General features: G+C 40.5%; 1 protein-coding gene across 1 annotated transcript in view; it reads left to right on the top strand.

Annotated features, from left to right (window-relative positions):
• The window catches only part of Asxl3 (ASXL transcriptional regulator 3), a 139,100-nt gene that overhangs the window by 74,382 nt on the left and 42,156 nt on the right, over positions 1–22,562 (top strand). Inside the window, exons 7-8 of the mRNA XM_036205161.1 lie at positions 16,119–16,215; positions 19,818–19,923. Of these exons, the coding sequence (XP_036061054.1) occupies positions 16,119–16,215; positions 19,818–19,923 (203 nt within the window). The remainder of the gene's footprint in view (positions 1–16,118; positions 16,216–19,817; positions 19,924–22,562) is intronic.

The raw sequence follows: 22,562 nt of genomic DNA on the forward strand, positions 1-22,562 counted from the left end.
GAATTTAAAGGTGTATTTTGAGACTTAGAGAATGTTTACCTCTGTAAGAGTCTTAAACTTGAACCCTTGGTTTGTTGTTAGTTTTCAGTGTGGTTTTAAGTTTTCTTTGTAAATAGAATTTCATATTCCAGTGAATTGCACACTATCTTTAAAATGGTTAGTGTGTAATAGATTATTTTGTGTATTATGGTTGTATAACTTTGGCCTGGCTCAATTGCAGTAAATAGAGATTTTCTGGCAGGGAGGGGACCCTATGTGATTGGTAGGAGAGTTCTAGAAGTACATTGGCCTCTGCTCCTCAGCTGAGTAATGCTAGGGTATCACTCTTTCTCTTCTGATCTCTCTTCTGGTATTTTGACCCTGTCTGTTTCTCCTGCACATGAAAGAGGTAACTGCCTGGTCATCTTATGTTATAGAATTCCTCTCTAGAATAACTTTGTCCTGAGCACAGGCCTCAGAACCCATCCATTTTTTTCCTAGGTGGTAATTCTCAAGGTTAAGGAACAGGAACTCAAAAGATGATAGTAGAGATCATGTGATGAGGAAGCAGTAAGTCAGTAAGAGTTCATGGAGGTGTTCAACCCACAGCCAATGCCACAGCCAGATACAAAATAATAAATTCACTTATAGCCTTAAAAAAAAGAGAGAGAACTTTTCTCACTCAATTGCATAGTTTCCAAATGTGAACTTTGTACATGATAATATCATATATCAGTGTTAGAATTAGAAACATCTGATAGGCACTCTAGCTGTACTCTCTAGATCCAAGCCTTAAAGTTCCTTCAAATGGAGCTTGTTTAGATTGCGTCATATCTCCATTAAGATTCAGAGACATGTTTGAGAGCATTGATATTTAAGAAATCGCAAACTAGTTTGGTGTGGTAGTGCACACCTGTGATCTTGGTGTACTAGAGTCTAACACTAGAGAATTGCTGGGAGATGATAGCTTGTCCAGCATCCAAGGTGAATTCAAAGCTAGCCTGGGATACATGCAAACCATATTATTATTGTTGTGTTTTAAGAACGGAAAGACCTGAGTGTGGTTGCATATGCATTTAATTCCAGCACTTTGGAAGCACAGGAGGATCTTTGTGAGACAGAGGCCAGCCAGGGCTACATGGGCAGATGTTGCCCTCAAAGAGACAGAGAAAGAACACAGCTAGACAGAAGAAAGAAAAAGAAGGCAGGAAGGAAAGAAGAAAGGAAAATATCATAGAGAATTTGTTAAGTAGCACAATGAATACTGTTCAGATCGATGTCTTAGTTACTTCTCTGTTGCTGGGACAGAATACGTGGCAGAAAAAACATAAAGGAGGAGAGGTTCAGTTTGGCTCAGAGTTTAGGGTGGTCATGGAATGGCGGCAGCTGGGACACTGGAGTGGCCGCATCCATAAGTTAAAACACATTCAAAGGAAAAAGAGAAAGGTCACAAAGCAGACACTTACTAAATGACTACTACTGATTTTACTCTTATTAAATTTAATGCTCATGTGTTATTTGTTGGACAGTATGCTAAAATCTTTTGTTTATTAATAATACCACAAGCAAACTAAACTTTGCAGTTCCTTGTGTTTGAATAACGAACAAAGACTAAAATCTGTTGAGAAACTGGTTGTTTATATAGAGTATGGTCAAGATGTGGAAGTGGCTTTGACAGAGAAGATTTCTGACATGGGACAGACACACTGAGTGACTTAAGTATGGAGGATGGAGTGGTGGAATGTCTCAGATATTTCAAAAGGTTGTTTTAGAGTGTTAGGAGAACACTTGGTTATACATAACAATTAAGTTGTTCTAGGTTTAATAGAAGGAAAGGTACCTTCCAATTTCAGGATTGCCTGTAGCTGGTTGACTTAACTGGAAAACATAGATGGTCCACAGTGGAATGCTGTACACAGCAGCAGCAGCAGCAGCAACAGCAGCGAGTGTTGGTGACCAAGGCAGACACTGGATCTCATTTCTTCCCCTTTCTCCATCTCACTACACAGAGAGGACAGTAGTAAGAGGAACTCCTGGGATCTGGATGTTTTTAATGGGATAATTTAATAAAAGTACCCAGTAGGCAAGATTACCCAAACACTGGGTTGTGTTTCATGATGTATCAGATAATGGCCCATTTTAAATACACAAGAAGTGGGTTTATTGAAATTTTTTTAAAGCTCCTGCCCTCCTAGAGATTAAAACCTGCTGTTTATAACACTTCTCTTTGGTACTTGGGCCAAAGGACTTGATATCTTGTATTGCCTCCCTGTATTTTTTAAACATGAAGCACACACACCCCACACCAGCCAGACTTTGAACAGACAGCACCTGTTACCTGAGAAGGAAGAAGTAATTAAGTGAGTTTGCCTCACGGGTCCTGAGTTGGCTTCTCGGACCAGCATCCCTCCAGGTCTGCAGCTTTAGTGAGTGCACATTCAGCATCTTCAGGGCTCAGACATTAGGCTGCTTCTCCTGGCTCAGGAGGGAACTGACACCTCTGTGCAGGGTGTGTCTGTCGGGCAAGCTTCTTCCCTCTGAGCTGGCTCCCTTTGGTTCCTGAATTTGCCTGCTTTATCCCCATTTCAGCCTTCTATTACAGGTGTTCCCCCTGCTTCCCTCCTCGCCTGAGATCGCTCACTCAACTTTTCATGATCCCCTTCCCAATTTCAACACACACACACACACACACACACACACACACACACACACACACTTTTTAAATCTAGGTTCCTTATAGGATACCAGGTGTGCAGTGTTTATTTTTCTGAGTCTGTGAAGCCCTCAGCTCTTAAAGTGCTGCTCCTTTCCCTGGAGAGTTAATAATATGGGTCTTCCTTTTTTTTTTTTTTTTTTCATTTTATTTTTCAAGACAGGTTTTTTCTGTGTAGTTTTGGTGCCTATTCTGGATCTCGCTCTGTAGCCCAGGCTGGCCTCGAACTCACAGAGATCTGCCTGGCTCTGCCTCCTGAGTGCTGAGATTAAAGGCGTGTGCCACCACTGCCCAGCTAGGTCTTCCTTTCTTAAATGACTTCTTCTTTTCCTCCCTTCCATCCTTCTCCTCCTCTACATGTTCCTCTCTTCCTCCTCTTTGATTCCTAGGGCCTTTCACATACTGTACTATACCCGATCACTGAGCTGCATGATAAGCCCAGTGTTTACTTTTTATTTTGAGATGAAGTCTTTTCAAGGTATCCAAGATGGCTGTCAACTCAGTCTATATCCCAAGTGGACTTGAATTTGGTCATCTTGCCTCCACATCCAGAGTAGTTGTGATGACAGGGATTGCCACCAGCCTGGGATGACTCTTTTTCATGTAACCATCACCTCTCCCACTTTGTGTCAGTTAGAAGCAAATTACAATTCCTTCTCGCACAGAAGTGGTCGGGAATTATACAAGCTTTTGACCCATTAGTCCAGTGGCTCTCAGTCTGTGGGTCATAACCCCTTTAGGGGTTGAATGACCCTTTCACAGGGGTTACCCAAACAATTAGAAAATATAGAAAATCAAAATATACACATTGATTCATAGTAGTAGCAAAATTACAATTATGAAGTACCAGCGAAAATAATTTTGTGGTTGTGGATCACAGTATTAGGAAGGTTGATTACCACTACATTAGAGGCATTTTTACAGTGGTACAGAGGGTTTGTCATACCCTCTAACCAATAGTTTTATTTTTCTTTTATTCTGTTTTTTGAGAAAAGGATCTCACTATGTAGCTGGCTGTCTCAAACTTGATTTTTTCCTGTCTCAGCTTCCCACTAAATAGTTGTTATTATTCTTAACTGTTAGATCAACACTGATAGAGTCCACATGGAAATAGAACAAAGCAGACAGGCATCTCCAGAGGCAGATTGCCCTTTAATCAGAACAGTGAAGGGCACCATTTTCTCCGCAGGAGTAGTGACTGTGCACAAGTGGCTCAGGGAACTTGGGGTTTTATAGGGTAGAAGAGTTGGGATGGAAGAGTCCATCAGGTAGCTCCTCTGCAGTTGCAAAGTGGTAGATATGATAGAGAGATGCCTGGTGCATCCTAACAGTCCTCAGGTGTGCATGGGAAGGATGCTGCTGCATCCTAACAGTCCACAGGAGTACATTGGAAGGATGCTGCTGCATCCTAACAGTCCACAGGTGTGCATGGGAGGATGCCTGCTGCATCCTAACATTCCACAGGTGTGCATTAGAAGGATGCTGCTGCATCCTAACAGTCCTCAGGTGTACATTGGAAGGATGCTGCTGCATCCTAACAGTCCTCAGGTGTGCATGGGAGGATGCCTGCTGCATCCTAACAGTCCACAGGTGTGCATGGGAGGATGCCTGCTGCATCCTAACAGTCCTCAGGTGTGCATTGGAAGGATGCTGCTGCATCCTAACAGTCCACAGGAGTACATTGGAAGGATGCTGCTGCATCCTAACAGTCCTCAGGTGTGCATGGGAGGATGCCTGCTGCATCCTAACAGTCCACAGGTGTGCATGGGAGGATGCCTGCTGCATCCTAACATTCCACAGGTGTGCATTAGAAGGATGCTGCTGCATCCTAACAGTCCTCAGGTGTACATTGGAAGGATGCTGCTGCATCCTAACAGTCCTCAGGTGTACATTGGAAGGATGCCTGCTGCATCCTAACAGTCCACAGGTGTGCATGGGAGGATGCCTGCTGCATCCTAACATTCCACAGGTGTGCATTAGAAGGATGCTGCTGCATCCTAACAGTCCTCAGGTGTACATTGGAAGGATGCTGCTGCATCCTAACAGTCCTCAGGTGTACATTGGAAGGATGCCTGCTGCATCCTAACAGTCCACAGGTGTGCATGGGAGGATGCCTGCTGCATCCTAACAGTCCTCAGGTATACATTGGAAGGATGCTGCTGCATCCTAACAGTCCTCAGGTGTACAATGGAAGGATGCTGCTGCATCCTAACAGTCCACAGGTGTTTATCAGCAAAGTCAGCTTTCCTGTCCAGAGCTTCTCAGTCCACATGAGACTTTCATGTCATTAGCCCTTCAGTAACTTTCTGAGACTGTTGTCCAAACCAGGGCCATTTGAGTGCATTTTGTGTTTACTTCTTTACCCCTCACTAAAACTCTGAAGCAAACTACTAATTTTTCCAAGTTGACTGATGACAGAATTGAACTGCAGAGAGATGAACTTTGTGGGCAAAAATTTTCCAACCAAAAAGACTTAAAGCAACAGTAACAGCAAGGACGACCCTGCTGCCATGCTTTCTTTCCACTACCTCACAGAGTCCTCACTTCCCTGGCTTGTCTGTGCTATTCCCAGTGCCTAGCACATCAGCCTTGACCAAAAGGAATAGCTGGAATATCTTCATGTTAAAGGAAAGCACTTTAGAATCATATGAAAGGAAGCCTTCTAGAGGCTAGGCCCTGCCTTCATTCTTGGTCTGAATGTTTGTGTCCCTCTGCACATTTATATTGTATAATATATATTATATTATACATAATAATATACTATTATAAAATATTATATGTGATATATAATATTACATATGTTGAAATCCCAACCCCATGATGATGGCATTAGTTGTGACTTTTGAGAGCATGATAAGATGATTGAAGTTAGCTTAATTGAAGTTAGATAGCTGGGTGACATGATCTATGAGCCAGGAAATGGACCTTTCCAGACCCCAAATCTGTAGACACTGTGATATTAGAGTCTCTAGTCTCTAAAACTGAGAAATCAATTTTGGTTGTTTATACGCTTCCTGTCTGTGGAATTTTGTTATAGCCATGAATACATAACGAGACCGAGGTTGTCGCAAGCATTAAAATAATGACAGTTATTATTATTGGTTCTAGGTTTTATTGAACAATAAAGAGAAGGTGCCATTATTAAAATGAGTATGGGCAGAAGCAGGTGCAGCAGGGAGAAGATATTTAATAAGCCACAAAGAAGCCAAAAAGTCAGAAAGAAAGCAGATCAGTGCCAAAGTCGGGAGTTTCTTCTAATGTCCTTTCCACTCTGAGGACTTCTTCTGCATTGCCAACATTTAATTCTTGCCTTTTCTACTCTAGGGCCCAGGCTCTTGTGGAAACAGAAGCTGTCTGTCCATTTCATGGTTCCTGGCACGTAGTTGATGCTTATGAAGTGTTTGTTAAAGAAACGAGTGACTAATAGATAGTCACTTAAACACAGCTGTTTGGAGTATTACAAATAGAAACAGTGACTCACTGGTTCTCACTACATTACAACATAACCTTATTTTATCTCTCTGAGAACTGAGCTTAAGTTTCACCAGCTAGAACATTCATGTTCTGTTTACTGGCTAAGTACATTGAAAGTCTGCTTTTTCCCCTTCCCCTCCCACAGAGGCAACACTGGAAAAAATTCAAAGAGACATTACTGCCCTTTAATAAATGTACACAAGCTGAGTGTGGTAGATAATCCTAGAACTCTGGAGATAGAGGTAGAAGGACCAAGAGATCAAGTTCATCCTTGGCTACACATGGGATTCAAGGCCAACCTGGATTATATAACAGACCCTATCTCAGAAAATAAACAAAAGAAGTTATATGCACACATTTTTATATTTGCTAAGACTTGTTCACATTCCATTATCTGCCTTTAGGTCATTTTGAAAGCATCACTTCTCACAAATGCCTATCAGATGGCCCCAAGGTGTGGCCAGAAGTTGTCTACAGATATGTTGTGAAGTAGATGCTCCTTGATTATCAAAGGAAACTATTCTAATTTTAGATTCATCTGCCAGAGCGTTTGTGTTTCTCTTTGGATGTCTTTATTTTATTTATTTCCACTGATTCTGCCATAGGCTACCTTTCTTCTGAACAGGCTGCCAAAACACTAGAAATTAGCCCAGATTGTATGGCAAGTTGAGGGCAGACTACTTATTTAAAGGGAGCTCAGAGGGGAGGGGCTTGATCCTGCCTCCACTTGGTGTACTAGACTTTGTTGATTCCCCAAAGGAGTGGATAGGGGGTGGAGTGGGGGGAAGCCGAAGGTGGGGAGAGCAGAAGAAGGGGATCGAGGGAGAACTGTGGTTGGTATGTAAAGTGAAAAAAAAATTATGAAAATAAATAAGTAAATAAAAGGGGCTCAGAATATCAAAAGTATAGGACAGTGTCACTGGACAGTAATTATTGTTTCTGATAGAATTTCTGGGGAGAGTAACTAAAAACTCATGCAAGCTTCCTAGTGGACACTCAGTAACTGAGCCAATTCTTAACACAATGTTGAGCTTCTCCTTTGCCATTTGTTTGCTAGGGGCTTCTATGTCTTTCAGACACTGTTTCCCCATTGTATGTGCTGAAATTCAAAACTGGAATTATGAGAGAAAATATTCCTGCTAGAAAATAAATTCCATTCCCCTGGTCACTGAGGCCTACAAAATTACTTTCCTATGTGTCTTGTTCTAAGGAATGGCCTTCCCAACATCTGGTTGAACATCATAACAGAGTTGAATGTTTGGGCTGGAGGCCATCATTTTAAGTTATTTACAACATGGATTTTCAGAGGGAAAAGAAGTTTTGTGTGTATGTGTATAATATATATACTTATAAATGTATGCACACATAAAATAAATATCCATATGAATATATGCATATGTACATACAGTACACATGCACACACACTTTATTTTTTTGTAAGGAGAGAGAATCATTTTCCACAAGTCTATTTCCTATTATGCCACGTGAGAACTGAGGATCCTTTTTGCTTTTTTGGAGCCCCTTTTCAATACATATATTCAGATCTCAATAATCAGATGCCCTATACTCCTGACCACTCCTCTGCCAGAATTTCCTCTAGTTCAAAATGATAGCTAGCCTCCTCCTGGGTACAGAAGATCTAGCTCCCAAACTTCTCTGCTGAACTTTGTACCTCCTGAGTTCGTCCTGGTGTTGAGTGCCTATCACAAAAGCAGCAGGCAGTGGGAAGAAAGGAAATCATCTCAGCAGAGAACAGGGGAGGCTTTTATTATGAAAATCAGCTTTGAAACTCTGTCATAACAATTATGACACAAAAGCCTTCCACTTTTCCATCTAAATGTTGATTTTTTTCATAATATTTTCTCTCCAAAGTTTCTCTTTTGTTCGTTTTACTTTGATTCTGTGCATTTTTTTAAATTGGGTGAAAGGATGAAAATGACATAACTTAAAAAAAATTTTGTATGTCTTTATGTCGGTATAATGAAAGTCTCATTTTTTAAAAAGTTGCTTGTGCACATAAAGATTAAAAAAAAAGAATAGAAAATAATGAAACTGCCTGCAATGAAATTTAAATAATGTTTGCATTTATTTGTTGAGAATTTCATCCATATACAATGTCTTTTTTATCACATCTTCCCCCTATTCTCACCCTCCAACTTCTCCATCGCCCTCTCTCCAACATACCTCTCTCCCAACTTCATGTCCTCTTTTTGTATAACCTGCTGACTCCATGCATAGCAGTCTACATGTGCATGAGTGTGGGGCTACTCAGTAGATCATGGACAGCCTACCAAGGCTCATTTCCCTGAAGAAAAATGACTCTCCATCCCTTACACCCATCAGCTGTCAATAGCTCTTTGGATAGGGGAGGGGATTCATGACCTTTCCTCTACCCATGCTAGAATACTGACTGGATCGATCTTGTGCAGGTCTTATGCAGGGAAGCAAAACTACCAAGAGTTTAGAGTGTGACAGTCCTGCCATATCCAGGAAACACTATTTCTCACCATCCTCCACTACTTCTGTTTCTTGTGGTCTTTCTGTCCTGTCTGCCACACTGTTCCCTGAGCCATGGGAGGGTGGGCACATGAGAAAATGTCCTATTTAGAGATGAGCACTTGTTGACTGCACTCTCAGTGCTCTGAGCAGCGGTGACCATGTGAGAGTTGCTGTCTGCAGTGGGGTTTTAACTGGATGACCTTCAGAAAGTAGAGTAAGGATTATGATACCATTTTTCCAGGTTTTTTTTATTTCATTTCATATGATGACTTTGAATGTTTAAATATGCCATTCTGGAAGCATCTAGAAAATTATTCTGAGTCCAGATCTTAAAATGTTATTATTTACTTATTAAACAGGGATTTAATAGGAAACACAAACATGTTCATTAGACTTAAATGGTTTGTCTACTCCTGACTGTTCTCACACAGTGCTATGTGTCATTTTCCTGACTGTATTCTCAGAAAGCAATTGTTCCACAAGATATTGATAATTGCTCTGTGAAAGGATTACAAGCTGATAAGTTTTGTAGATAGTACATAACCCATTCTTATGCATAAAAACTTCCAGCATACTAGAGAATGCTTATAGGAAAAAATAAATAGCTATATTTAATAGTAGGCACAAACTGTACTTGTTAGAAGAAAAAAGTTTCTCTTAGATGCATTTACCTAAGGTCGTCTGCTATATTAGCTGTTTTGGAAAGCACAGTTTGGGGGATATTGGCTCATTCTATATTTGAAAATAATTATCAAGCATCACTTGAGAGTTCACACCAGAGTTCTTGATCAAATAGGGCAGAAGTGACTCTGGGACACCAGCTCAGGGTTCATTCCTTTCCTGCATGACGCTGTGGTAGAACCAGTGTCCTGTTTAGTGGTCCACTGTCTAAGTTCCTTTTCTCTAAAGATCATATTGATTATTTTTCATGGAAACAGCAACTTAGACAGTGTTCCACATACTATGTTGACCTAAATAACTCTAAATGGTTTGATAGGTGTTAGCACATATATGATAGACACTATGTGTCCATCACTCCCTCACTTTACACTTGTTACCACATACATGATAGACCTCATGTCCCCAACATTTCCTCACCTTATACCTGTGTTAGCACATCATGTCCTCAACACTCCCTCCCTGTACACCTGTGTTAGCACATCATCTCCTCAACACTCCCTCCCTTACACCTGTGTTAGCACATCATGTCCTCAACACTCCCTCCCTGTACTCCTCTGTTAGTACATACAGGATAGACATCATCTCCCCAACACTCCCTCCCCTCACACCTATGATGTTTCTTGTTCTATTTTCTACCTGCCCCTGTTTTTATTTTCAATCCTCCAAGTAGTGTCTCCATCTCCTCCCGACTTTCTATCATAAGTGCTCTTCCAAGCTTCATCTGAAGCCATTTTATAATTTGGTTAATAGTCCTTGGAGAGTCTTATACATATGTTACATATATGTTTGTGATTAAGCCTTCTTTGCTAATCCTGGTTGTTCTAATTATTCTCCTAATACTGAGTTTTTTACCTTTGTTCATGTAGGGTGTGTGTGTGTGTGTGTGTGTGTGTGTGTGTGTGTGTGTGTGTGTGTGTGTGTTTCCTTTATCCTAGGAACAAAGTCACTCACTAAACCTTGGGGTTAGTTAGGCTGGCAAGCCCTAGTGATCTTTTGGTCTGGGGAAGGGGGGGAGGTTGCAGGTGTGGACAACTATGCCATTTATCAAAACCAGTCCTAGCACCTGTCATGTTTCTCATGGTTTATAGCAATCACAACATCATCATAACGTATTAATGACTCTGGGTAGTCCTTGTTGTATAAAGCTGTACTGTTCAATATGGTGGCCAGTAGCCAACCACACAGCTGTTCATGACTGGAGGTGTGGCTGCTCTGTGTGGAGGTGCCATGAACAGACATACAACTGAATAACAAATAATTTTCAAAGAGAATATAAAATGTCTCACAAACAATATTTGAATATAGTTACATTTTGAAACAACATTTTAAGTAGGTCAATTTAAATAAAATGCATTCTTAGAAATAATTTCATATTTCTTTATTCTTTTGCAATGCAGAGACAACAAAAATTAAATTCACACATGAACATTGTTTTTATTGCTGTCAGATACCTCTGCTTTATAGTATTTCCACATAGAAGTCTGAATTGTCCCTTTGAAATACCAGATTTTATCATGACTGACTTAAGGCCCCAAAGGTTTCTGACTCCATTGGGGTGGGGGCTGAATGCTATATGGAGTCCAGGGCTCAGTAGGTTCTATGGCTGGCCATTCTGCCCATGGTAGTGGACTGCCTCACCCCTCCCTTTCCCTCACCCACACCTGAGTAGTCTGTTTTTAGCCCTTGCCTTGCTCTTTCCCGCTTCTTCCATGTGTGGCTGGAGTTCATCCCTTATTAACAGTGAGTATGAGGGAGGCCCGCCCTGACACTGTCTAAGCCAACTCTTTGCTACCTGTGCACACTAACTTGTCTCTTTTCCTCGGGCTTCTGCTTTACATTGAACAACTCTCCACCGACTATAGAATGAAATCCAAGGTGCACGTGTTTCTAGATGTGAGTCACTGTTTACCAGATTTGCACATCCAGCACACCTCTCACTGTTCTAATGAGTGTTCTTGCCATGTTGGGAAATCACCTGAAGAGAAACAAAATAAGAAAAAGAAAAATAGTGTTAAAAACCATGTCTAGCTTGGTAGTCTCTTGTGTCAGCACTTGGGAGATGAAGGAAGAAGAGTTCAAATTCATCATTATTGACAGGGTGAGGCCATCCTGGGCTAAATGAGACCATGCCTACCATACTCCTCCTCAAACACAAATAATTTAAAATGTTATTTTATTAATTATGAGTTCAAATATTAGATAATATTGCATGATGTTTAAATAGCAGTGTTTGTTTAATGCTTTGAATTCTACTCAACATCCATCTATTCCTAAATGTTTTTTGTTATTTTTGGGGGGGGTTCTTTTTTTTTTTTTCAAAGACTCTCACCCTGGAGACCAGGATGGTGTAAATTCACTATATAATCAGGCTGTCCTCAAACTCACAGTAATCCTACTGCCTGAACCTACCAAGAATATGATTACAGACATGTATTAATGTATTAACCAGTTAAAATGTTTTAATAACTAATGTCAAAGGCAGATGATAAACTCATAAGAAAGAGTTTAAATCTTTACATCATGCCAGGATCTGTGCAAGAACATATTTTTCTTTACTCTTACTATTTTCCCTAGAGAAATCATATTGGTCAGTTTTTCCCTTGCTAGTTTAAAAGGAAGAATAGCTGATCAATAGTTTAGCTAGACACTTCATCATGAGAGAAGATTTTTCAGAATGAATGTTTCTATCATGGCTAATAAAAAATCAGAATTTATAGCTCATCAATAAATAACTAACCTTTCAGAAATGTTTATTGTTCTAGTTCATTAAAGCGTTATTTCTTTCAGACAGTATTTTTTAAAGGCCATAAAATTAATCGTGTATTTTAAAAGTTTTATTGGCACGTATTTCTTAAGTCTATTTTAGCCACGGTGTTTAATTGTGCTGCCTTCATAGGCTGGGAACCTTACTTTTCATGTGCATTCTATTTGAAAAGAAAATGATTTTCCTCCAGGGCCAGCTTCCATGTTCTCGAATGTGTTTATATCACACTTGCTTTTTCATGTGCTCAGATCTTGAGAATCTGTCAGAGCTAATCTGGATCTGCTGTTTCTTTGTGTCTTAAAATTAGTAACCAAGCCCCCAGCCTGGCAGAATATGTGAGACAGAAATTCTGGATGTAAGCTGCCAGAGAGAAATTTCAAATCTTCCACTAACCAAAATAAGGGTAGCGAGGAAACCATTATGGAGAACACTAGAAATTCTGCACATTGCATAGGCTGTTGAAGCTGCATCAGCTCCATGCATATCCCCAAATGTAGAATGAGTTAGACCTGTCTCACTGTGCCTTGTGTACATGAACTCCTCGGTGCACAGGTTCCTTTGCTTTGTAGGGAACTTGCCCTACACCTGCTAATCTTATTTTCAATCCACCTTGTGAGACAAGGATCTACTTCAATATTCATGGCTCTCAAAGGGGTAGCTTTTCTCCTTCACCACTGAGGCCCACATGCAGCCTCTGCCCATGTTTCAGGCTTAGAGACATATCACTGAACATACTTGTAACATCCCGGAAGGTCTGCTTGGCTTCTAGGGCAGATATTAACCTACTCTTGCCAGAGTGATACTGGGGATTTCAGAGCTTCCTCTAACATGCCTTCCTCCATCCTGAGTATCACCGAGCTCTACCTTCCTTTGATCATCTGTCCCCTAAATCTTCCAATGGCATTTAGTGATGTCTCCATATCTGCTGCCCATTTCCTCCAGCCACCTTTGCAGGCCTAGATCTACAAGGCATTTTCTGAGACCAACATTTTGGAGTTTTTGGTACCTAGAGTAAGGCCTCAAAAGTTCCAGGGATTGTGTCTCAGACTGGAAAAGGCCATGACATATAGATGTAAACTGAAGGGGAAACTGAGGCCTGGAGACCATTAACCTGGAACCTCACATTTACTTGAGAAGCACTCAGTAGACCAATCTCAGGTAGAGGTTAAAGCCTGAATTTGTTGGCTTATGTCTTATTACAATTATTCCTGTTCCCATGGACCGAGTTGTTCCCAGGTTGTTCCTACAGGTTGCTTTCGAGACCTCTGAACTTGAGCAGAAGTCCAAGACTTTATAGGCCTGCGTGAGACTAGGGCGTCCAGTCATTATCCTGACTGGTATATATTTTACAGGCTTCTTGACACAGATGGAGTTTCACCACTGCTGGTTTATTCTAGCACTGGTAGCACCTGCAGTGTGTCAGATGAAGACCACTCTGTCACAAATACTTGGAAGAGGTAGAAAGGGATGGAAGGAAGTAGGAAAAAAGGAAAGAAAGAAACAAGGGTGATAACTGGTGGGTTAGCTACAGTCTACACTAGACTCAAGCTGGACTTAATTTGTTTGACATTCCTTTTATCTCCTCTTAAAACCCATTTATGATTATCCTTAGCCAAGTTCTTCTGCTGGTAGACCTGGTAGCAGGACCCAGACATCACCCCTGAGGCATCTGAGCCTATGGCCATATTGCCACTAATCACTGCATTAGTCCTACTTTGCATTCACCAAGATGTGCCAGTGAATGTTCAGTGTTCCCAGCATCATCCTACCTGTCCCTCTCTGGAAAAGCAGCCCTCTGCCTCTGGATGATCCCATTTGTGTAGTAGATCTTCTTTGCCTTATGATCCTACCACATGAGAGATGCAAGGTATCCAGGCAAAGCTTAGTTACCATAGTGTTCTTAACCCATCACTTTGTCTGTTAGGAGACTGTTTTAACCTAGAGATGGTTTTGCCTCCATGTTACATTTAGAAGTATCTAGAGACACTTTTAGATACTACATCTTAGAGAGGGGTGCTACCAGTAGCTCATGCATCAGGCATGCTATTAATTTTCCTACAATGCACAGGGCATTCATGACCCCAAATTACAGTAGTACCTAAATGAGCAACATGTCCCAGTAGGAGTGATTCACCTTGGAGGGGGGCTTCAGATTTTACTGAATCTGGAACTTAGAGAACAAGATGCATGAAATAGGCAAGTGGGTCCTGGGACTAGCTCATCTAGATCATTCTATCCTTAGCTCTCAGATCCACATATCCTAGCCATTTGAAGGCTTATCACCAGTGATGCCTAATAGTTCAATAGTTAGACCAAATTCTGAAAATGATATTCTAGAATTATCCAGTCAAAAGAAATAATGGCTGGGATGTTTTTCACAAAAGGTAAGGGCTTGCAATGCTGACCATAAAGCTATACCACAGCAGTAGCTTATATTACTTACTTTACAAGTCCCTGTAACCAAATCCCCAACAAGAAGCAACTTAAGGAACAAAGGCTTCATCTTGGACCATGACTTGAGGATACAGTTCATCATGGTAGAGACATCATGATGATGGCCACATGAGGCAGATGATTACAAAGCCTCTGCAGATAGGAGCGAGTTGCAGATGAAAGTTGCCTCACAGCTCATTTTCTTCTCTGCATTCCAGCTCCCAACCTACGGGAGTGGTGTCACACACAGTTAGAGTGGGTCTTCTCGTATTAATTAGCCTAATCTAGAAACTCCTTCACAGCCTTGCCAGAGGTCTGTGTCCTAGATGATTCTAGATTTTATGGCAGCCAATATTAATCATCCCAACTACACAGAACTAGATGAATGGAAAGGCTATAGAAGAAGCAGTCATTTGCTCCATGTGGAATAGATTGGGAACTTAAGGAGAGGGGCTTTTTCTTCATTGCTAGCACCCACAGAAGAACCAGGTATGTAAGCTTATACATAAGCTTATACTGGTGATCTAAGAAGTATCTGTTAAATAACGGTAAAAATGGAGAGTAAACAATGAATGAATGAAACCTTGTGTTTAGTACATTGATAATTTTAGTGGCTGCCAGTTTCTTCTTAGATGGTGATGCCCTCAAGTTAGTCATCAGCACTCTCATGTTCCCGATGTCTGCCTTTTCTCAGCTTGAGTTTTCATGATCCAGTCTTGGACAGACAGAATGTGTTTTCAGAATCCATATCCCTCTTTACTCCTGAATGATGATATGTCTGACATATTCATGGAGTCATTGCATTAAATCTTTAAGATGGTTATTTCTGTGGATGAAGATAGAGTGCAGAAAAATACTAAAAATGTAGATATATGACATGTAATTGTGGGCTGACAGAATGGTCAGGATCCACAGGGTGGAAGGAGAGAAACAACTCAGTCAGGCATCCACTGACCTCTACATCCACACCACAGTGTGCACACAGCACACACATTTAGACACACATGTGCACACAATTTAACAGATCCTTTTTGTGTCAGCTGTATGAACTTACTTGCTTGCTCCTTGTATAGGTGCTGGCAGAGTGGAAGAAGACCCTGTCCTCAGGTTCTCCATACAACACCAGTTCCACTTTGTGCATAGATTTGCCCTTCACTACTCATGCCCACCTATGCATTCCCTCGGCCTATATCTTTCAGTACTCCATTCCCAGTCACTCCATACTTAGCTGCTTGGCACTGCCTCATCTTTTTATCCTCTATAGTCAGTCCACAGTTACCGTCAGGGACAGAACTAATTGTCTCTGTACTGGAAGTCAGCAAGAGAGGGCATGTGATTAATGCCCCAGGAGTCATCTTTTCTTGAGTTCCTTTCCTTCCTTCTTTTTCCCTACATCAGACCATCAGACCTTAATGCGCGTGCGCACGCACACACACACACACACACACACACACACACACACACACACACACACATGCACACACATTCAATACTACTCAGTTTTTGCTTCTCCTTTGCATGCTTTCACTTTGAATCGTTTCTGATGGACTATTGTTTTGACTGCTTATTTCCTAGATGGGAAGTGATGGAATTTTACGCCTCAGTACTTCAGCTCTGAATAATGAATTCTTTGCATATGCAGCACAAGGGTGGAAACAGCGACTGGCAGAAGGTAAATATCAGTTTCCTATTATTATGTGTAAGGCTAGAGTGTGTGTACTGGGTTAGAACACAGGTACTATGTTAGAATGCACCTGTTCTGCAAGGGCATATGTACTGTGTTAGCATGAAGGTACAATGTTAGAATGCACATATTCTGCAAGGGTATATGTACTGTGTTAGTATGTAGGTACTATGTTAGGGTACACATGCTCTGCTAGGGCATATGTACTGAGTTAGCAGGTAGATACTATGTTAGGGTGTACATGTGATGGGTGATGTTCTCTATGCTGTGAATATATGTTGCTCTTATTGGTTGATAAACCTGTTTGGCCAGTGGTGAGGCAGAATAGGGCTAGGTGGACCATTCTAACTAGAGAGGAGGAAGGAGAAAGACAGAGCAGAGGAGACGCTGCTAGCTGCCACCAGGAGAAGCAAGATGTAAAGTACTGGTAAGCCACAAGCCATGTGGCAAAGTATAGATTTATAGAAATGGATTAATATAAGAGCTAGCTAGCAAGAAGCCTGAGCCATTGTGCCATATAGCTTGAAAATAATATAAGTCTCTGTGTGTTTATTTGGATCCAAGCAGCTGTGGGACCACAGGGCCACAGGAGCTGGGCAGGATCAGGAAAACTTCCAACTACACATATGCTCTGCTAGGACATATGTACTGTATTAGCATGTAGGTACTGTGTTGGAGTGCATGTGTTGTGCTAGAGCACCTGTACTTTGTTGGAGTGCACATACTCTACTAAAATACACATATTATGCTGAGTGCTCATGTACTTTTATGCTAGAGCACATTTACTATATTAAAGTATACTCACTCTGCTTCAGTGCATGTACTATGTCAGAGTACACATGCTCTGTTAGAGCATAGCACACACACACTACTAGAGCACTGTTAGAGCACATGTGCTATATTGGAATGTATTTGCTCTGCTAAAGCACACATACTATGCTAAAGTGCACATATGCTGTTAGAGCACACATATAAGTAATACACTCTGTTAGAGAACACACACACTGCTAGAGTTCACACACTATGCTAGAGTACACACACACACTGTAGAGCACAATACTCTGTGGAAAACACTGTATAAAATACACACACTAAGGAAAATTCCCAAACTATAGAGTGTACATACTCAGCAGAGTACAGACACTATAGAACACCCACACTGTAGAGCACACACCCTATAGACTACATGCACTCTGTAGACTACAAACACTGCAGAGTTCACACTTTCTATAGAGCACACTCTGTACAGTAAACTATAGAATATACACACTGTAGAGTACACACACTGTGGAGTACACACTCTGTAGACCACAAACACTGTAGAGTATACACACAGTAGTGTACACACACTGTAAAATACACACAACGATAGAATACACATGCTGTAGAATACACACACAGTAGAGTACACACACTCTGTAGACTACAAACACTGTAGAGTGCACACACAGTAGAGTACACACACTGTAGGATACACACAATAGAATACACACACTGTAAAACAGACACACAGTAGAGTACACACACTCTGTAGACTAAAAACACTGTAGAGTGCACAAACAGTAGAGTACACACACTGTAAAATACATACAACAATAGAATACACATGCTGTAGAATACACACACAGTAGAGTACACACACTCTGTAGACTACAAACACTGCAGAGTGCACACACTCTATAGAGCACACTCTGTACAGTACACTATGTGGAGTACACACACTGCAGAGTATATGCATTCTGTAGAGTACACACCCTACAGTGTACACACACTGTAGACTACACCCACTCTGTAGACTACACACACTGTAGAGTGTGTACACACTGGAGAATACACACACAGTAGAGTATACACACTCTGTAGAGTACACCTTCACATGCTGTACTGAGCTTTGTGTCTTCCTCTGACTTGCAAGTCTTCCCAACTCCTCCCTGAGATACAGTTTTTACTTAGTGCAATTCCACCCTTTTCTAATGGAGCTCACTAACTCTTTGATGATAGTGGGCATTTTTAATATGTGACATTTTTGAAGAATGTGTAGTATATCACAGACATTTCATATGCATGTTGATATATAATATTTTTGAAATGATGACATAGTGTAATCCACTGTATTTTCTAAATCTCCTGGATTCTGGAGAAACTCTGACACTCCTTTTCCCTGAAGCTTCTGTCAGCATTTCCTTCCTTTAAACTCAACCCAGGTTTTTGGAAAGACTAAGAAAACCAAATGCAGCACTGTATGTCCTTTGCTCCCACTTGCTGGCGCTACTTAGATACCTGAACTCCTCCTGGTGAATTCTGATCCCTAGAGTTCACACCTTCCTCTCAGTCCTCACCTGTCACTTCCTTTCCACATACTGCACTTTATTCTAGTTTATTTGCACCTTTTACCCTATTTTGATCAAACAGAAAACCGTAGACATCCATGGTATATTTCAAATTGTTCCCTGGGCCTGTATTCTCACACCCTTTCACAGCTTCCTTAAGCTTACTCCTTTTTCGTAGTAAATGATGACATCTCTAACATAACACTTTCTTTTGAACAGTACAACTGCTCCAAGCAGCCTTGGTTACCTCCTAGGTTCATGCTCCTGTCTATGAGCTTCCAGTTCTGATGGGTCCTCGCTCCTCACCCCTGGTCTTTTCCAGTGTTTGTACATCTCACTTGCTTGTTTCTCACACTCTTAAGTCCCAGCCCAAATGCTCTGTACTAAACCTAGGATTTCCCCTAGCTTTTCTCTTCTTCCTTCTGCTCTCTCTAAACTGTCTCCCCACCCTCACACTTGGGTACTCTAAAACTGAAAGTATCTGTAGATCTACTTTTAATCGGATGCCTGTTGGCATCCCCACCGCTGCTGGCCCACTGGTAACAGCATCTTCCCCTCCATGCTGTTGAGGAAGGAGCCCTACAATTTCTCTACCATCTTGTCACTTTTTTTCAAGACTATTTACCTGGCTGTGCTCTGCCATCAGGAGCTCCTGTCTCCTGAAGGAAATACTGATCTCTCTTTAGAGTATGCATTGGGTAATTGACTCCAGCCTTCCTTTCTTATTTAATTTCATCCGATGTTCTGCTCAGAACTGGCCACTCAAAAGGACATAAATATGCATATTCGTGCCTTGTGATCCAATCACTTACATAAGCCTGATCATCCGTTAAAAGTGAACTCAAAAATCAACTCCTAAATGTAATCCTCTTTAATTGACTTAGGAAAAATTAAGTGCTTCCCTCTCTCTACTTTCAATGCATATATTATTCTTATGGCCTGTACAGGGCTTTTGACAATATTTCATAGTCCATTATGTACCTTCTGCTTCCATCAGGATGATTTCCTTCAAGACAGAGGATATACAGTTTCATTTGCAGCCCATAGCATGTAATAACTTCACCAAATGTTTGAGAGTTGGTCTAACATGAAATGACCATTTGAGCGATGTTCATAAAAGGGGAAATAGTAGAAATGCAATCATTGCATGTCTTACCTTTAACATTCAGTGAAGTTTACTCAAATGAATGACATGTGGTCTTTTTGCATTGGCAGAGGACATGGCCATTTTAATTCAATTTATTGCCAATTTCTTTCTAGGAGAGTTTACCCCAGAAATGCAATTACGAATAAGGCAAGAAATTGAGAAGGAAAAGAAAACAGAACCTTGGAAAGAAAAATTCTTTGAGAGGTTTTATGGAGAAAGGTAAGTACTAGAGCTTTTCTCTCATTTCTTTTAGAAGGAAATGAAAATGTAATTCTCTGCTTCACATGGCACCCTCATATGCTGTAAAACTTAATAAACCTGTGATAAAAGGCAATGGTCCCCCAGTGTACAAAATTGCAAGTAAAATTATAGTGGCATATCAGTACTTAAATTTTAAAAATGGGTTTTCAAGGTTTATAACATGTTCATGAAAATTCATCTTAGACCAAAAATTACACATGGAATCCTAAAAAAGTCAATTGTGATTTTCTTAAGTGGGTTTTGATCAAATTCTCCTAATTTTTATCCACATATATTCATTAATGAGTATTGCAAAGACAAGGAATTTTAGACACATTTAGTTCTCATACTTGTTCCTTATAAATATTGACTTCATGTGTCCATTGTAGCAAGTGTATGTTGGCGAGAGGCTAAGGTATTATCTTCCACTTTATCTGTGTAGGCTGGTTTTATTTAATATTTTGAATATGCATTTGAGTTGGTTTAATTCCTTTAATATATAGTGTGTATGTGTATGATGAGTATGTGCATCCAGAAACATCATGCACAGCACCTTGTAGAAGTCAGAGAACAACTGGAGGGAGTCAGTTTTTCTTTACCACCTTGTTGCTTCAGGGTCTCAGCCATTGCATTTTGTACCCCAGGCTGGCACTCCCCATTCTGTCCAACTTTTTGCATGGTTCCTGAAGATCCATCTTCAGCCATTATGCTTGTAGGCTAGGACATTTATCTGGTGAGCCATCTCCCTGGCCATACTCCTTTTGAAAAGTAAACAATAGTAACCACATGTATACATGGTAGTCACTGAATTAACCTGAAAGCAGTTTCCCTCTGCATCCTGTTGAGCAGAGAGACATGGTTTGGCAAGAATCTCAGTCTCAGATAATCAGGTTTCTAGGAAAGGAGATCAAAATGCTATTGATTGTAGCTCCAGGTCTTTGTAGAAGAACTTGTTCTAACTAATGCTTGTATGAAAGACACAAATAATGGTTTCAGGTCATGTCTTCTGTGCCATTTAGTTTCGTTTCATAAATTTCTCCTGTCAGTGAGTAAAATAACTCCAGGAATCTCGCTTGAGCTTTTCTGAATAAGGAATTCCTGCTAAAGGAGCTTTGTATGTGCAAAGCCTGGTCCATGAAGTGCTTCCTGGGCGAGCATGAGGGACTCAGTCATGCTCCAGAACCATTGTGAAAGGTGTGTGTGAAGGCACATTTACAACCTCAACACTTGGAAGGTGGGGTTGTTGGTCAGCTGACCTTACCTGTTTCATCAGCTCAAAGGTCAGTGACAGAACCCGTATCAAAAGCCAAGTTGCATTCATACACACACACACACACACACACACACACAAGAATGTCAGAAGCAGATGGATGGCTTGGCATTTAAGGGCACTTGCTGTATAATCAAGAGGCTCATTTTACCCACATGACAAACTTGCCATCCAGATCAGATGCCCTTTTATGGCTTCTATACATTCACTTGTATATATATACACATACACTCACGTAGATACATAAATACGTATAATTAAATAAATATATAGATAAATAACTAAATATTATAAAGCCATATCTGAGGAATAACACTGGAGCTTGACCTCTAGTCTCTGCATGCACACACACACCAATGTGCACATGCGCACACATGCAGCTGCACACACATGAAACATAACACACATAAACACACTCACATACACACAAAAGCCTTCTTATTCAGCATGGGCTACCCTTGATGAATTGTCCTCATTAGTAGTATAATGAGGACTCTTTCTTTGATTGCTCTAGCAGGGTTCACAAACACACATGCAAAACTAAATAGAGATAATTAATATATTTTCTCAAAACTCAAAAATGGGGCAGGCTAATAATATGTCTTCATGTATTGTCATTAACAGTATTACTTAAGTCATGTACATCAAAGGAATCCTCAATGGAAAATTGAAACATACACACAGATTTCAAGACCCACTTGAAATAAATATACTGATGTAGCATCTCTAGGAGTTAAACCCAGAAATTCACATTGTAAGAAACCAGGTCATACTGAAGCCTGGCAGAGTTAAGAACCATGAAGGAAAAGAAGCCCACCCATAGATGCATCTACATTGTTGTTATTATAAAAGGTTATATATCAAGGAAACTGAAGCTAAGTATTATTATAGTTTATATAGTGAAGGTCAGTAAGTTGCTCAAAGTCTTAATTCTATAAATAATTCTCATAAAAATTCACAACATGCACACTTTCTCCAAGAAGTTTGGATACTTTCCAGATTCCCAAGAACATTTGATAAAGAGGCAGAAGATGACAGCCACCATACCATGAGTAACAGATTCTACCATATTTATCATGCTCTGAAATACAAGTTTATGGTCTGGAGCTTTTTCTTTCTCTAGACCAGTGGTTCTCAACCTGTGCATCATGATGCTTTCATGGGGGTTCCACATCAGATATCCTGCATATTAGACATTTACATTACTATTTATAATAGTAGCAAAGTTACAGTTATAAAGTAGCAATGAAAATAATTTTATTTATGTTTGAGGTCACTACAACATGAAGAACTGTATTAAAGGGTCATGACATTAGAAAGCTTGAGAACCACTGCTGTAGACCATCAA

This window comes from Onychomys torridus, chromosome 13 (genome assembly GCF_903995425.1).
Source record: "Onychomys torridus chromosome 13, mOncTor1.1, whole genome shotgun sequence".
Taxonomy (NCBI): Eukaryota; Metazoa; Chordata; class Mammalia; order Rodentia; family Cricetidae; genus Onychomys; species Onychomys torridus.